The following is a 17,985-nucleotide window of genomic DNA, read 5'->3' on the forward strand; positions in this document are numbered from 1 at the left end:
TCATACACATGATTACACACACATAGGCCTATATTTAGTAAAAAGAGTCATAAATTCTGGCCCTTAATAGAGTCTTGGAATTTCAAATGACCATGATCGTGATGACAAATTTTAGGTTTGTCTTGCTTTGAAAAAAAATGAATTTCAATAATTTCAGTTTCTGGATACTTACAAATAGAGAAAAAACTCTTCACAAATATTTTCTTGGATCAAGAGAGCTTACCACCCTGTACACAGGATCCCATATTTCTGGCATCACACTTTGTCTCCACTCCCTGTTTCCCCAAGGACTTTGAAGGGACCATGTGGCTGAGGAATCAGACGTCTCTGGCAGACTTCATCCTTGAAGGGCTCTTCCATGACTCCCCGACGCACCTTTTCCTTTTCTGCCTGGACCATGGTGGTCTACTTTGTTGCACTGAGTGGCAACACTCTCACCATCCTCCTCATCTGTGTGGATCGTGGACTTCACACCCCCATGTACTTCCTGCTCAGCCAGCTCTCCTTCATAGACCTGATGCACATCTGCACAACCATCCTCAAGATGGCTACCAACTACCTGTCTGGCAGCAAGTCCATCTTCTTCCTGGGATGTGCCACCCAGCACTTTCTCTATTTGTCTCTGGGTGGTGCTGAGTGTCTTCTGCTAGCTCTCATGTCCTATGACAGGTATTTTGCCATCTGTCATCCTCTGCGTTACACTGTGCTCATGAGCAGAAAGGTGGCACTGATGATGGCCCTCACCTCATGGTTGGGGGCATCTCTGAACTCCCTAATTCACACAGTCATCTTGATGCACTTTCCCTTCTGTGGATCTCAAAAAATGTACCACTTCTCCTGTGAGTATCCAGCTGTTGTGAAGTTGGTATGTGGTGATGTCACCGTCTATGAGACCACAGTGTATATCTGTAGCATCGTGCTTCTCCTCCTCCCCATCATTCTGGTTTCTACATCCTATGGCTTCATCCTGCACAGTGTCACTGAGATGCGTTCAGCTGGGAGTAAAAGAAATGCTTTTGCCACTTGTAGCTCCCACTTCATTGTGGTCTTTCTCTGGTTTGGTGCCTGCATCTTCTCGTACATGAGGCCCAGGTCCCAGCGCACTCCACTGCAAGACAAAGTTGGTTCTGTGTTCTATAGCATCATTACTCCCACACTGAATCCTCTGATTTATACTCTCCGGAATAAGGATGTAGCTAAGGCTCTGAGGAGAGTGTTGAGGAGAGGTATTATAACCCAATGACTACACCTGTATTTGGCCCAAGTATAGAGCGTTATTATGGGTAAAACTCTAAGAATTTTCAAGATTCCAGATCCATGATGTACTTTGACTATCCAAAGAATAAAGTGGTTTATGTATACCTTCACTATTTTAACTGAGTTGCAGAAATTCAAGTAGCATTGTATATGTGTCTAAATCCTTCAGAGTATTATGGAAAAACCTTTACCAATCCCATTTAAAGTAGACATATGAAGTTAAGTGATACTCTAAAAATATTAAGATAAATATATAAAGACCTTTTCTATCATTATTTTTATGGAAAATACATATGTAAATCATGACAACAAAGACTATTTAGGGAGTATAAAATTAGAATGTGTTGATTAATATTAGAAACCTGTGAAATAAAGCGTGTTTTGAAAGAAAAAAGTTGATGATAAAGTATTTCTACTCAGATATTTTGAGTTACTGAATCAGTGTTTAAGAATTTATAAGGGCAGATATGAAGAGGTGAGGGTGCAGAGGTGGGTGGATAGAATTCCTCCAAAACCAGAGAGGCTGAGTTTTCATATCTGTCACACAGATGGTCACCTCCTTTCCATAAAACAACACATAATTCTTTGCACAGACAATGAACAAGCCCAGCAAAGGTCCAGCCTCCTAGTAACTCAAGAGCATCATCCACCCATAAATCTATTTTCAAGACCAATTTTTTATTTATAGAGAAAATCAATATGTCTTTTCTTCTGAGATACATCTTCTTTGAAGAACATAGCAGAGATTTTCAGGGAGATTTAGACTCTACTTTCCAGGCTCATCTCTTGACACAACCTTTAGAACAATGGGTTTTTCTGGTTGAAGAAATGGTTTCTTGCTTAATTTCAGAGGAATCTGCAAACATTAAGCAAGTATATTTAGATGTAGTAAATGAAACTCGAAAAACAGAAAGAATCAGAAAAAGTACATTTCAGACAATAAAGCTATACAAACAAGTAAAAAATACTTTCAGCCTCTTGTGTCTGGGATTCCTTAGCTACCTGATCTTTAATATCTTGTTTTTTATAAAGCCACAGATATAGAGCTCTAAAACTGAAGAAGCCTAACATTGCACAAGTGTCTCAAAAGAGAGTCTTTGAGTGAGCAGATACTTTTCTTTAAATAGGTTCCTCAACTAAATGTAACTACCCACAAGACCTTACTTTTTCATAAAGTGTCCTGACCTGTGTTTCCTTGCAAGGATGGAAGAAGAAGTTCTGCAGTAATCTGATAAGAGCAAGTTTCATGCTCATGAGAGCAAACCTCATGCCAATGCAGTTTCTGGATCCATTTCCAAAGGGCTTGTATATGTAAGGATTGATGTTCTCCTTGTTCTTCTTACTGAACCTAATTTCACAATAGTAGATGAAAATAAGTTATTGAGACATAAATCTATGAAACCTACATAATTGGGGTTGTCTCCTAAACATTCATAAGCAGCAAAGCACAGGATTCTTTTGTGGAATGGTCACTGAAATCCTTCTGTGACTTTTCTTATAAGAATTGAAACCTACAGAACTTTCATTCTCCTTACACTAGAGGAGCTCTCTGTCTTGTTAAGATGTGATGAATGCTATTTAAAAGAAAATATGTCTTTAAGTACTGAAATTATATTCAGGATTGTGATCCATACACACTCTTTAAAAAATTAGAAAATGAGCATATAAATGAAGCAAAGTGTGTTCCTACCATAACTTCCACTCCTGCATTTCATATTTTTATTGATGAAGGAGGAGAAAATTCTCCCACCATGATTACCTCTCTTCTCTATACTCCTTTTTATCTGGATCTTATTGTCTCCCTTCCTTCCTCTCTCCCTTCTTTTACACAATTCCTCTCTTCCTCTACCTCCTCCTCATTCATCTATTTTCTCCTTCTCCTTCTGTTTCTGCCTCTCTCTCCATAGAATATTATCATTGTCTTCTGAGTCTGTCTCATAAGTTTAGAAATAATATCTGGAATGTTGAACCCAGTTTGTATTTAAATTGAGCCCTAGTTTTTTGATTACTTTAAGGAGAAAGTGTTTATTTGGAGAAAGTGATAATGACATTGTGATTTTTTTTAATGTATTCTTATATATTTGAGAACATTTTGGCAAATTTATAGGTGATTATGAATCAAAGTAATATGGAATCTATTGGAGGGTTTGTGGTGTGTGGAGGTTCTGATGAGGTTGGTTGATAATTGTTTGAGCAGATGATGAGCAGATGCGGAAGCATGGAAAGCGTTTTCCAAACTACTGTCTGTAGATTATGCTTGTGTGTATGTCAAGAGTCCTCTATACCACACATATTTGTAATTTTCCTCATCCTGGTCTAGTCCCTGATGCACTTTAAGCATGTAGTATCTTATCATGCCTCAGTGAATCAAAGAGATGTGTAATCTCTGATTTTGTATCTGTGAAGTTCAAAAGTTGGAAGTGCTGAAATTGGAGGAAACTGGCATTGAGGAACTCATAACCAACAAGACAAGGTCACTCTAATCAAGAAGTGTAACATTAGGGGCCAAGAGTAGTCTTGATCCCATGCCACTGGACCCCCCAGACACTACCCTGAAAACTTTCTTTATTTTGCTCCTCAGTACAACAACAGGAAAACAGTAACTCTTTCCAGAGTGCAAACTGTGAGGTTGGATCAAAATTTTCAGAAGACCAAGGTCAAGGATCAAAATTTTCAGAAGACCAAGGTCAAGACATATTTAAGGATGAATATCTCAGGTGTCTTGGGGGCAGGTTACTTGGCTTTGAAAAAGTCATCAAATGTGGATAGTATGAAGAGCTGGCCCAGAACACTCCAGAGACAAAACTCTGAGGATCTGAGCTCTCTCCATCCTCAGTGAGGCTGCTTAAACTATCTGGGTGGGGGGTGGTTCTTAGGCCTTAACTTGTATTTAACAATTGTGCTGGAGGAACCAGGAAGCAATGTTTAATCAAGTGGAAGATAGCAGTGCTTCCTAAAGCTGGTAGAAAATTCAAGGAGCTATAGTGAACAGGACAAAAATCCTAAAATGATTAAAAAAGATAAGCATCTAAAATAAGAGACTGGTCAAGTGGCAGAAAGGTTTATAGATTACTGTTAAATAAAATAAAAAACAGTTTAACATCAAATGAAATGTGATAGCATTTCAGTCCTTAAAAACTACACATTTATATAAAAATTTCCATACTGAATTAATCACATTAATAATAGATAGGGCTTATCTTGATGTTCTAGGGCCTTAAATGGCTATAGTCATTTATTTTTTCTAATGTTTGTCTTCTAAAACAATTACCACTTTGTAAAAGACTTCTTAAAATTTTCTTAAAACAAGAAAATTTTAAAATCACATGTATGCCATCTGCACTAAAAGTCCTCAGAACATGTGTGAAACAGCCTCTTAAGGGTGGATTTTTTTCTCAGGAGCCCTGTACCTTTCAGGGTAGAACTTTTCAGGTTCTGGCCAGTTCGTGGAGTTTTGATGAAGACTATATGTTGGTATAGCCACGATTGTTCCTTTGGGAATGCGCACCCCATTGAGTTCAACATCTTTTTTACAGACTCTCACAATTCTCTCAATAATTGGATACAATCTGAGAGTTTCATTCACCACCATGTCCAGATACTTTATCTCAAATAGTACATCATATGTAACAGGTGCCTGACAAGAAAGAAATTTTTTGTAAATTAAGATTTGGAAATAACTTAAAACTTTGTTGACACAGTACACTGATGTTTTCAGAGCTCCTCAAATAACTCATATTGGTAAAATACCATAGCATTTGTAAAGTATTTAATAACCATCATAATTTTAGAACTGCCCAATAACACACTGAGATGCCCAGAGATTTTAACTCTCCTCTCCCCTCCAGGTGCCATTCACTCACCTTATTTGGCAAAGTCTCATCAATCTCCTGCTGAAGCTTCTTCTGGACATCAGGGTGGGTGGCCAGTAGATACATAATAAATGAAAGAGTGTTGCTAGTGGTGTCATACTCAGCCAAATTAAAGATAATAGACTGGGCTGCAATCTCCAGATCAGATAGACCTAAAAGGGGAGGAAAGACAATTTAGTCTAAGCATGTACATGCACACTTTACAGTTCACATGAACATAAATCAGAATGATGATCCAAAATCCAATGAGGAAAAACTGGAAGAGCAATTCATAATGTTCCTCATTCTGCCACCCCCCACCACGAACACAACTGGGTGATTTCAAGAGACAGTATGGATGTCAAACAAACAGTATTTTTCAACTGTGCCTTGCATATCATGAACGTTATTTAGCTATAAATAGTGGGTAGCACTCTTCCCCTGGGAAAAAAATAAACTTACTCTATCTAGAATGTAGTTTGAAGAACCTTGAAAGCATTTGCAATACTGGCATCTTTGCAGGGAAAATAAAGGCCATAATTGACAGAACTATACTGAGCCACAGAGAAATTTTTCTACACAAACTGTGGTCCATGGACCAGCAGCATCAAAAGCTTCAAGGAGCTTATTAGAAACACAGAGTTTCAAGCTACTAAACTGAAATCTGAACTTCCATGAGATGTAGTCAACTCTGTTCACAAACTAGCCTAAGAATCATCAGGTAATAGAAGACCTGGGGCACCAGTTTTCAAATTGGATGATCTCAGGGTGTGCAGAAACTATACAGAGAAAAATAACCCAGAAGAGTAGTGATTAACCAGAGCCTAATGAGTGGTATTAAAATCACACAAGAAAGAATGTGTTGATACAGGGCATTAGGCAGAAGCCATAGGATGATGGGGTTCAGTGAGTGAAATTAACATTGCTTATCAATCTTGGGCTGAATGTCATCTTTCTTAGTACACATCCCCTCTATTTGCTGAACTTCATAATCATCAAACAGCCTTTGTGATAGAAGGTGTTGTTTCTCTTGACTTTTCTCCTAAAATGTCACATTCAAGTATTCATCTCATTGATTGGAGAAATGATTAGGATTTGTTGATACTCAAATACCTGAACGAAATATGGTATACATTCCAACGATGTAATTCATAACAAAAAATAATACAAAAATACAAAATGAGTGTGAGAAAGATCTACATGGAATTCTAGCTTACAGAAGCTTTCTATGATGCTATTGTGGGAAAACTCAAACCAAATTTTCCCCACTACTGGCATAAACCCAATGATACTAAAATGAAATTGGAGTATAAACTTAAGTTACACTTAAGTTAGTGGTAGCCACTAACCATATGTGTCTATCTAAATTTAAATTTTAATGAATTAAATCTAAATAACAATAGAAAGTACACTTCTTCAGTAACATTACCTACATGCCAAAAGCTACATAGCCACGTATCCAGTGCTTACTGTATGAACAATACTTATATTTAGTACTTCATTCAACACAGAAAGTTGTAGTGGAATCAGGGAGAGGATTACTGTTTCAACCATGTATATGGACTCACATAGAAATATTTATATTGCTCAGTCTGCACTAATATATTTTATTTTCATATCTCTGTTCAGAGAAACGATCTCAAAGAAACTACAGTAGTAATGGTCACATTACACTTCCAGATTTTGGTTTCTAATACCATCTCTCACTTAAAAAAGCCAGGGCTTCTAGAAAAAATGGGTGATTCCAGGCCTGATCAAAGGATATAGACAAGGAACCTAGAGTTTCTTGCACCAGAAAGCAAGAATGTTCTCCCAAAACAATCTGAGAAAACATATGCAATACTGTGTATGTTTCTACAATGTGGATATATATCATTATATAGGAATCAAAACTGATAGAATGTACAAACTCAAGAACTCTTATGTTCACCTATGAACTTAGGGGTAAGGTGACTTATCTGTGATGGTTCATTGATTGTGGCAAATATATCATTTTGGTGAGGGACCTTTGTAATGGGGGAAACAGATGAATTTCGAGAAAAAAATGGATATGGGAAATTTCTATGCCTTCTTCTCAGTTTTGTTATGAACCTAAACTGCTATAAAATATAGTCAATTTTATCAATCAAAATATAAGATGAGGAAGAGAAGAGGGACGAGGAACAGAAAGAGAAGGGATAAGTTGTTAAAAGACTTAAGCCCAAGAGAATTTGACCATAAAAATAAAAAATGATAGCAAGAGAATAAATTCATAGTATATAACATCATACTGACATAAATAAGAATGGAACTCTCTGACAATCTAATACCAACTCATAAATGTACAGTAGACAATAGAATGATAAAGACAGCAGTTTGTAAACATCATAATTCAAATGCTTTATATCAAAAATCATTCATGTATGATAAAACTAGTTGGTGAAAGTATGCTGAGGAATAGGATATTTACACAGTATCGGAGGTTTCCCCCACAACATTCTTATGAATTACATGGGAAAAGTTAATCTTAATATCAGATGAAGCTAGTAAACACATTTTCACCCAGTACTGCCATTGACCCTCACCACTACTGGAACAGTGAACCTCCTGATTGGATGTACAAATGCAAATATCCAGGCAGAGGTTCTGATTCAGTGTATCTGAATGAGGCTTCAAATCATCATTTGTTCTGATGTTGATGGTAAAAAGACAACAGACTAACTTCATGACTGAAATGCTTTTTCCTAGTTTCCCTTCAATTTTTGAGCCTTGTTACATCTGTATGATTCTAGACAGTACATGTGGGCACCATTTGCAATATCCAAATGTGTATCTTCCTGCAATTTGGTGGAAATCTATTTTCTCTAGAAAATGTGTATATTTTCAGGATAATTTGCTTATTTGAATTTCCGTGTCAATGGACCATGAAACATTCTTGGTTACCTTGGTAGGGCTCCTTGTCTTGGGAATTCTGGGAATCAATCATTAACTGGAGAAAATCAATGCGGTTCTGGAATTAGAAATGGAAATGGGAATGACAAAATCAGTCATAAAGTCAGAAGTACATCTTGAATGTAGCATTTCACCTCCCTTCTTAGAATATGGGTCCTTTAAGTCCAGAAGTCTGGCTAGGGTTACACAACCCACAAGTGAAAAAAATATGCATGTATAAACCATGGAAAACAGGATATTTTCCTGAGAGAAATCCAGCTATGGTGTCCAATATCTGTTGGTCTTTGCTCCCCATAATGCTGAGTTTGTCTCCTTTTCCTGTCATACTTGCTTGACCAGGAAGTGGTCTTGGACTTCAATTCTTTTATTTTTCCTTAATTCTTATTCAATGACCACACTGAATACACTTGGTAGTTTCAAAGATGATTACTAGCTTTTGTTTGTGTATCATCAAATCCTCCACCCATTAGGTACATGATTCAATCTTCAGTCACACTTGGGGATGTCTGTCCTGCCTCCCTGACCTGGAGACATTCTTGTGCTGACCTCCAGGCAAAGCAGAAGGCAAACCTGGGTTATCATATTACCTTGATGGTAACTGAAGAGCACGGCCTGATTGTGGACAGGAAAAGACTCAGATTTAACATACACATACTTCACCAGGTGCCCAATAGGACCTTCCTTTGAAGAATGTGCCAATTAAGATGTAAAGGGCTTGGAATTGTAATGATTGTTCACCAGTTTAAGATTTGGGGAATACTTTTAACAGTAAAATCATTTTGAAATACGATTTTTATTTTGACAGTTTACTGAATGAGAGGGAAATGATAAGGTTTTTATTTGAATGATATTTTTTTTCAAGACATAACATCATGTCTATTATTGTATCAAAAATTTTCAATCTTACTCATTATCAGTTTGACTTTTTTAAATTTGATCTTCATTCTAACCAAAATGTAAAAATTCTCCAGTGCAAATCTTAAAGTATTCCATCAACTTTAAAAAATGTACAGAGAGGGACTGGGGAATGAAGCTCAGTGATTCAGTATTTGCCTAGCATACATGAGACCTTGGATTAAATCCCCAGCACCACTTACAAAATTACATGTACATTTGTATATGCACAAGTCAGATGTACACAGCAAATAAATGATCAAAAAGCGAACATTGTCATGTCACCACCACCAGGTTTTACCTTTTCTTTATTTTCTAGGGGTTTTTGTTTCACCTTCATTACAGAATTTTTAAAAAAATCCAGAGCACTTTTTGAAAACTTGTAGACATTTAATGCTTGAAACACTGGTCTAAGGAATGGAAATATCACTAGAAAAAAAGTGAAAGAAAAAATAAAGAGAAACCTTGATGAAAAGGCAACATCCCAGGAGCATTGATTATTTTATAAAAAATACAGAAGAGAAAAATCATCAGTTTCCTCCAGCAGAAGCCATTGCCTCTGTGGCCAGTACCTGGTGTCTGGTTCATGGCTGAGCAAGGGCATTTCATACATGGGGTTGCAGCCACCATAGCAGGAGATCAGTGGCCCCATCAATGCCACTGGACTGATAAAAGGAAGAGGATTAAATTCCCTGGCTCCTTACCCTTTTGTGTATTGGAATAGGGTCTCTGGGTAAAACAGTTTATACTCTGTGCTATAATTAATTATGCATTCAAGGAAAAGTAGGCAGGATAGGTACAAGTTGACCTATGTTTCTCAGCTGTCAAGAACTGAAACCAGAAATCAATAACAGATGGAAAATCAGGAAACTCAGACAAAAATACAAATTAACTATAAAACTTCCAGACACAACTGTCAAGCATGAAAGATGGAATCCAAAAGCAACTAGAAGTTGTTTTTTAGGTGAATTAAGGTGATGACATGTTATATCACACTTAGGAGAAGTAGCCAAAGCAGTGCTCATAAACATATAGCTACAGATGTATAGGTTTTATAAAAGATAGTTCTCAAGTCAATAGTCTAAGTTAAATCATAAAATGGTGAAAAGAGGAAATTAAACAAAAGGGAAGCATAAGAAAGAAAATCATAAAACTCAAGTTGAAACAAATGAAATAGAAAAGAAATAAAATCGACAAAAACAAAAGGTGTGTATATGTCACCTTACCCCTTTGAAAATGTCATAAAAATCACCAAACCATTAGCCAGATTGACCAAGAAATACAAAGGCATAACAGTTTCATATGATATTTCCTTCAATATGTACTAGAAATGGGCATCTGGATCAGAAGGTATATCTACTTTTATTTATTTTGGAGTCCTTCACACTCTTTTCCAGAATTGTGTACATTTCTACCTACAGTATGTAAGAGAATTTTTTCTCCACATCTAACTAGCATTTGTTATTTTTTCATTCATTCTTTCTTTTTTTGATAATGGTCATTCTAACCAGGGTGAGATGATGCCTTATTGTAGTTTTTATTTGCATTTCCCTTACACCAAGTGATATTGAATAGTTTTTTCATGTATTTTTAAGTCATTTTTTTTGAGAAATAACTATTTGGAGAATTTTTCTATATTTAAACTGGATTACTTGGGTATTTGGCCATTATGTTTTTAAAAATTTGTTATATTATGAAAATATATATCATTTATATATGTAATACTTTATAGATATATAAAACATATTTTATATTAATATATTTTTTCTATATGATTGGAACATCTGTACATCCAGATTTATTTCTATATTATTCTGAATACCTGATATGTGCATTAAATCTAGGTATCCATCAATGCATGGATAAAGAAAGTGATATATATATTTATTTATTATATATTATAATATAAAATTTATGTATTTATAATATATATTAAAATAAAAAATATATATACCCACACATACATATATGTCCAATGGAACATTCATCCATAAAGAAGAATGAAATTCTGTATTTTGTAGCTAAAAGTGGATGGAATTAGAGGACATTCAGCTTATGAACTAAACTAGACACATCAGTACAAGTACCACATGTTTTTTCTCATATGTGGAAGGTAAAAATATTTGACCTGAATGTATAATAGTGATTATTAAAGGTTGGAAAGGGCTATGGCAGAAGGTGGATAAAGAAAGGCTCTATTTCATTTGTGTATGCTGTGTATATGTGTTGAGACATCACATGGAACTCCATTTATTTGCATAACTCATACATGTTAATGAAAAAATAAAATAAATATTAAAAAAGAAATGAATAGCAAGAGAAATGAAAAAAGAATTTATTACTACCATTGGAGAAGGATTATGAAAGAATTCTAACAATTTGCTTGTTCACATATATTTGTGCAGAAAATCCTAAAAGACACAAACTACAGAAATTGATTGAGAAGTAAATATACAACATGAATAAACTTGTAAAATGTAACATGATTGCATTAGTAATAGAAAATTATTCACAAATACAAGCCCAGATCTTGATTGTTTTAATAGTAGATTCTACAAAATACAGAACTAATACCAATTTTTCAAAAACACTTCCAAAATTAAAAGAGCATTTCTGAATATACTCTAAAAGACCAGTATTACCCTAATACTAATACCAAGCAAAGACAACACAGGAAATGGTTGTGTAATACACCAAATCCATGAAATAAAAAAGTCAACACAGAGGATTATTTCAATTGATGCAGAAAAAAACATTTGATAAAATCAAAACCAACATTCCCCGTGGAAAAATAATTCTCAAAATCATTCTTTTGTGATAAAACCCTCAGCAAATTAGGACTAGGATGAAATTTTGTAAATCTGATAAATGATATCTATGAAAATTTGTAGCTTAATAATGTAATAGTTTTACCCCAAATCAAGAACATGACAAGCATTTCTCTCTCACCACTTCTCTTGGGATACTGTAAGTAATAAAAAGTTCACCAGCATTTTATGATACAAGATCAGTACACAAAAATAAACTGCATTTCTCTACACTGTGATAAGCAACCCAAAAGAAAAACTAAGAAATTAAAAAATAATTCTATATTCAATGACATTAAGAAGAATAAAATACATAGGAATCAATTTAACAAAGGTGCAAGACAAGCACAATAATAACTACAAAATATTGTTGAAATAAAAGAAAGAGGATCTACATGACTAGGAAAAACATCTCAGGTTTGTGGATCAGAAAACTTAATATTGTTTAAATGGCAATAGTACTGAAATTGATTTGCAGATTCTAATGTACTTTGTAACAGAATCTTAGCTGGCTCCTTTGAGGAATTGGCAAGTTGATTTAAAATTCACATAGAATTCAAAGGAACACAGAATAGCTAAAATAATGTTGAAAATGAGATTGAAGTTGTAGGACTCACATTTCTTGATTTAAAAACCCACTCCAAAGCAAAAATAAAATGTGGTCCTACAAGATGGGTAAACATATAGATAAATGGAATAGGATTTAGAGTCCAGAAATAAACCCACATGTCTATGGACCATGGAATTTTGAGAAAGGTGCCCTGGCCATTGAACAGGGCAGACACTCTTCAAAAAATGGTGCTGGAACAACTACATAGCCACATGCAAAAGAATAACATGTTGTCCTCACCTGGCCCTGAATGTTAAACTTAAATTAAAATCATTGGGCTACCTTAATATCAGAGCTAAACTACAATTTTTAGTAGTAAACAATAAAAAGTATGTAAGTCAATATGGTTTCAATCAATTCTTATATTTGATACTTGGAGCACAAACAATAAAAGAAAATGATTTAAATATTAAGTTTCCAAGACCTGTTCAGTTTCTAACATTTATATAAATGGCATCAAATTGCATGCATCTACTATCAATTGCTTTTCTTTTGTGAACACTACAGCTTTAATATTAATACATTTTAAGATTTTGAAATCCAGCTCATTCATTTTAATGGTTGGGATATGGAATACCTTCCATGATAGGAATAAACTGCAAAAAACTAAAAACTTTGTGCTTTAAAGGACACTATCAAGAAAGTAAATAGATATTTATAGAATAGGAAAAGCTTGTTTCAAATCATAATCTGATAAGAAACTGTGTAAGGAATATATGAAGAAGTATTTTTTCAAATAAATTATTTAGAAATTATTTTTTCTTTTATTTTAAATTTGTTCCAATTAGTTATACATGACAGTAGAATGTATTTTGACACATTGTACACAAATGGAGCACAAGATTTCCTTCCTCTGGTTGTACATGGTACAGAATCACACCAGTAAAATTCTTAAGCCTCAAAACAAAAATACAAATACTTCAGGTAATTGTGGGGAAAGATATGGATAGACATTCTTTAAAATAATGAATCTGAATTATCTTTCCTATGTACATAGATGAACACCTCATAGTGAATCTCCACATCATGTACCTCCACAAGCCTGCCATCCTAATTAGAATAAGGTATACTTTATGTTTTTATAAATATGTGATGTATATCTGAAAAGAACAAATAAAAAAGTGATTAACATTGCTTGTTATCAGTAACCAACAGGAAAATACAAATCAAATCCACATAAGTTGACATCTCACATCCACTACAATGTCTAAAATAAGAGATGGAAACAGGAAGTGTTAGAAAATAAGTGAAGTAATTGGAACCCTCATACACTTTTAGTAAGAATATTAAATGGTACAGCTATTATGGAAAACACTGACAGAAGTACTTTGTAAGGCAGCAATTTCACTCCTGAGTATATACTCAGATGAAATTGAAAACTAGAGTTCACAAACAAGTTGTCACACTAATGTTCATAATGGCACCATTCATAATAGCCAAAAGGTGGAAATAACATAAATGTCTATGAACTGATGAAAGGATAACTAAATTGTAGTATATCTATACAATGGTATATTATTTGGCCATAAACATGAAATACTGATATATATTTTACTTGGAAACAAAATACTAAATGATATCACCTTACATCACAAAAGACCACATATTGTATGTCCCCATTTTTATAATGTATGCATCATATGCAAGGCTAAAGAAATAGAAAATACAGTAGTGTTTGTTTAGCATAAACCATTTTGAAAGCTGACAGTTAAAAGATAATGAGTTTTCTGAGTTTTGACAATGGTGAGGGCTGCACATATCATTTATCATCCTAAAAATTATGGAGTTTTACATTGTAAGGAATCATATAGTATGTAAATAATATCTTAATGAAGTTGTTATTTTAAAAGAAAAAAAAAAAGAAACGGTGATCCACATACTAATTATAAGAAAAATTTGATGGAAGACATCTGAACCAATGGCTTTCTTGGCTTTTTTCACAAATGGATCTTGTGCATTGTTGAGGGAATTGACATTAACTCCAAAAGATGTGCTAACGATCACGTCCATGCTGTAGCTCCCCAAAATTCTGAGTAGAAAAAGAAATGTAAAATTTCAATCTGTACTGCTTTACTCTCCTACTACACATGCTGGAAGAAGTGATATGAGCACATTCACAAACCGTCAGAAATATCTGTTGATCAAATGACTAGTCCATGCTCCTATCAAATGCCGTGAGGCAGCTGCCCCTGTGCCAGGGGAGTTAGGGATACCAGGGTAGTGAGCTCAAGGAGTTCAGTCACAGAGACAGACACCCATAATCAGATAAATTACCTCAGTGAGTGGAGCGCAGAAGATAAAAGATGATTAAGTATGGAGCTTCAGCAAAACCAAGGTGTTATAATTGACTCCTGGTAGGAGATCCAATATAGGTGACCTTGACCTAGGTCCTGCCTCAGCACAGTCTGTGCCCAGAGCTGATTCCTCTCTAGCACATCACATAAAAGCAACACCCTGTTCTGAGAGGCAGAAACATTGCCCCCCCTTCTCTGCACCCACTGCTACAGCTCCTGAGAGGTCCTGAACTTCAGGACCCAAAGTGGCCCCAAGGGCAGAATCTCACAAAAGGAAATGAGTAAGAATATCCTCAGTTAAAACATTGAAAATTTTCTCAAAATGTACTTGGATGATCTCACAACGTGGGGAACACATTCTCTCAGATTTCCCAAGACAGTATCTGCCGGGGTCCTGCCCTAGCGGGGTCCAGGGAGTCCTGAAGGATGAGTTGCGTCCGCGATAAGATGAGACAGGAGACCTTCCCTCGAGCAATATCTAGAGAGAGAGCTAAAGCAGCTTTCTCTGCGTCCCCTTTTATTACAATTTTTCTCATCATTATAGATTCACAATACGTCATTAATTATATAATTTAAAACTTTGCCAAGACATGACATTTCCTTAACCATGATTGAGGGTACATTAATTTACATTTTTCCAGGATATGACCTTCAGTTATATAATTATTAAAAGTACAGAATCATTAATAAAATATGTCACTAATTTACTTTTGCAGATTTTCCCAAGATTTACTATTTTTCCCAAGATATGTTATTTTCTTATTAACTAATGTCAAACTACGTAACCAGACTCTAAGTCTCCTAACCAATCATTAACCTAAAGTACACTTGTACTTTATTTTTAATCTAAAATGCCCATCTAAAAATGTCCCTTTAAATATTATATTTAAAATATCCTAAAGTTTATGAATTATCCTTAAAACATATCAAAAACCTATACAACTAAAGACTTAAGAATTTCTAAACTTAAGAATCTAAATAAAATAATATTTCTAACATTATTCTAAAACTGTGTCTTATAAATCTATTTTAATTAATTCCTAAATTTATTCTCATAAAACTGTTTGAGCTGCTTTCTCAAAGAGTTTCTTTGTTTCTCAGTCAAGGAGCACTAGTTCTCATGACCTTTCAGAAGATGATTGTTGTCTGTTATTAGGTTTGTCCACAATGTACTAAGATAGAAGAATAGCCTTCTACATTGTCCTTGATATGTTGGGTAGTAGGACACCCTCCAAGGCATGAACTACCTTTTATGTTCTAGCCATCTAAGATTTAATTTGTTTGGCATTTAACATACTCATGCCTCCTGTGAGAAGCATATGCATGAAAATGCAAAGTCCCAATTACATAAAAAAAAGGGTCTCATGGTTTCGGTTACCCACCAACCAGCATGGCTTTGCCAGCATTCATCCTCACTGTGACCCTGTCAAGACAGTGGGAGAGCGGCTTTTCCAACACTTTTTCTCACTGTGACCCTGTCAAGCAGTGAGTGGGGGGATCACCTTCACCAAGTATCAGTGGTTGTTCATGGGTCAAAATAACCCATTTTATATAACAAATGATATGGTAGTTGTAATCCATATCCTTTCAGGACCTTATCTCTGTTGAGACTGGAGGAACAAGTGGTGAGAATATTTCATATTTTGTATTTTGCTGATATTCTCAGTGCAACCATGAAGAGATTTGTTGTTCCATGGCCTGCATGGTATTTTTCTTTTTTAATTTTTTTTAAATATTTTTTTTTAGTTGTAGAGGACAGCATGCCTTTATTTTATCAGTTTATTTTTATGTGATGATGAGGATCAAACTCAGTGCCTTACACATGCTAGGCAAGTGTTCTGCCACTGAGCTACATCCCTAGCTCTGTGTTATATCTTTCTATCCCTGCTCAATAGGTACAAGAAACTTCCCCCCATCCAACATTCCCTAGGCTCTACCCTCAACTTCTGAGTGATTATGTTCTTCATTGTAAAATATGTGTTTTGACTTACATAATATCCACATTGACGATCAAGCAGATAAACTAATTCTGTTTTTGTACACAGATGTCCCAGCACCCTGCCTCATCCTAGGAGCCTCTCCTCCTTGTGTGGCCCATTGTGGTTGTGACAGCACACACTTACTTTTGTCTGGTCAGGGGGTAGCTCAACAGTCGTAATTTCAGTTCCCTGGCAGGGTGCTGGAAGGTCTTAAAACAGCTCAGAACCACAGAGCTGCCTGCTACTTACTCTTTCACAGTGACAGGCTTGCCTTTCTTCACTTCCTGGCTCAGGTACTTCACCAATGCTTCTCCATATTGGTTAATGATGGGGATCTTCTAAGCACAAAACACAACTTCACCCACAGTTAGAGGAGAATCGAGTCCCCGAGGCTCTGGTTTTCCCAGGATTATAAAGTATGAGATATTTATAATGAATAAAATAATATCTCTTCTAGATATAAAGACAATAGGTCATTTGAAATTTTTAATTAGTTCTTTTTATTTATCCATAAGAATAAGTTTCATTTTGACATAATTATAAAAGCATGGAAAATAATTTGTTCTAACTCAGTCCCAATACTTCCCCTTTCTCTCCTCTCTTTCTTCCCTCTGTTCCCTTCCTTCTACTGTATTGATCTTTCTGATATTTACTTTTAGTTTTTTTAATTAGAAATTTCAAACTTAGTGAAATATTCTTTGGAAAACGATGATGTTCTCACACATGTCCTATCCCCAAATCCTTATTTAAGTTTTTAACTAAAGTCCTCTTAGTTTATTACCTCCTTGAGTTTCCCACTGGAGAACACTGGTGACAGCAAGACTCGAAATCTCTTCCACTCTTCATCCCTTGCTGCAAATAGAGCTTTTTGCATAAATCCCAATGGCAAAACTACCTGAAGTTCACACAAAAAAAGACATTTTGTATGAGGTATGTTTTGGAAGTCTCCACATTGTAGAGAACTTGTTAAACAGGCATCAGTTTTTTTAATCAGTTATTTACTGAGTGTCTACTAGGGGGCTCTCCCTGTGTTAGATGCTCCATAAACTTTTATCCCAAATTCCTCTTCTCTTGTGAGGGTAGAGGGGGTACCCAGCCACCAGATGCATGTTCAGTATTTATATTACGGCTGCTGTGTAAATACAAAGACCCCTCATGGTAGGTAAACTGTTCTTCCAGGGTACAGAGAGCATTATGACCTAGGGCATCCTATACAGGCAGCACAGGAAAAAACTGATTGATGACAGTCATCCAGATAACCTTGGAAAACTAGGTTGCCTAGACCAGTTATGCTTTTCCATATATGTACAGCATAAATGTCTTGCAAGGGATGCCAGGATATAGCCACTTAAATATAGTATC

At 35.3% G+C, this 17,985-nt stretch overlaps 1 protein-coding gene and 1 pseudogene across 1 annotated transcript in view; one reads left to right on the forward strand and one right to left on the reverse strand.

Moving 5' to 3' along the window:
* LOC144373530 (olfactory receptor 2AE1-like) lies at positions 1-1,753 on the forward strand (annotated as a pseudogene).
* Positions 1,681-17,985, reverse strand: part of LOC144373531 (cytochrome P450 3A9-like) — a 27,265-nt gene continuing 10,960 nt past the window's right edge. Inside the window, exons 5-13 of the mRNA XM_078036581.1 lie at positions 17,405-17,518; positions 16,873-16,961; positions 14,231-14,379; positions 9,235-9,362; positions 8,031-8,097; positions 5,121-5,281; positions 4,668-4,894; positions 2,443-2,605; positions 1,681-2,113 (exon numbers count right to left, since the gene is read on the reverse strand). Coding sequence (XP_077892707.1) covers positions 2,024-2,113; positions 2,443-2,605; positions 4,668-4,894; positions 5,121-5,281; positions 8,031-8,097; positions 9,235-9,362; positions 14,231-14,379; positions 16,873-16,961; positions 17,405-17,518 — 1,188 coding nt within the window. The 3' untranslated portion in view covers positions 1,681-2,023. The remainder of the gene's footprint in view (positions 2,114-2,442; positions 2,606-4,667; positions 4,895-5,120; positions 5,282-8,030; positions 8,098-9,234; positions 9,363-14,230; positions 14,380-16,872; positions 16,962-17,404; positions 17,519-17,985) is intronic.

This window comes from Ictidomys tridecemlineatus, unplaced genomic scaffold (assembly GCF_052094955.1).
Source record: "Ictidomys tridecemlineatus isolate mIctTri1 unplaced genomic scaffold, mIctTri1.hap1 Scaffold_42, whole genome shotgun sequence".
Taxonomy (NCBI): domain Eukaryota; kingdom Metazoa; phylum Chordata; class Mammalia; order Rodentia; family Sciuridae; genus Ictidomys; species Ictidomys tridecemlineatus.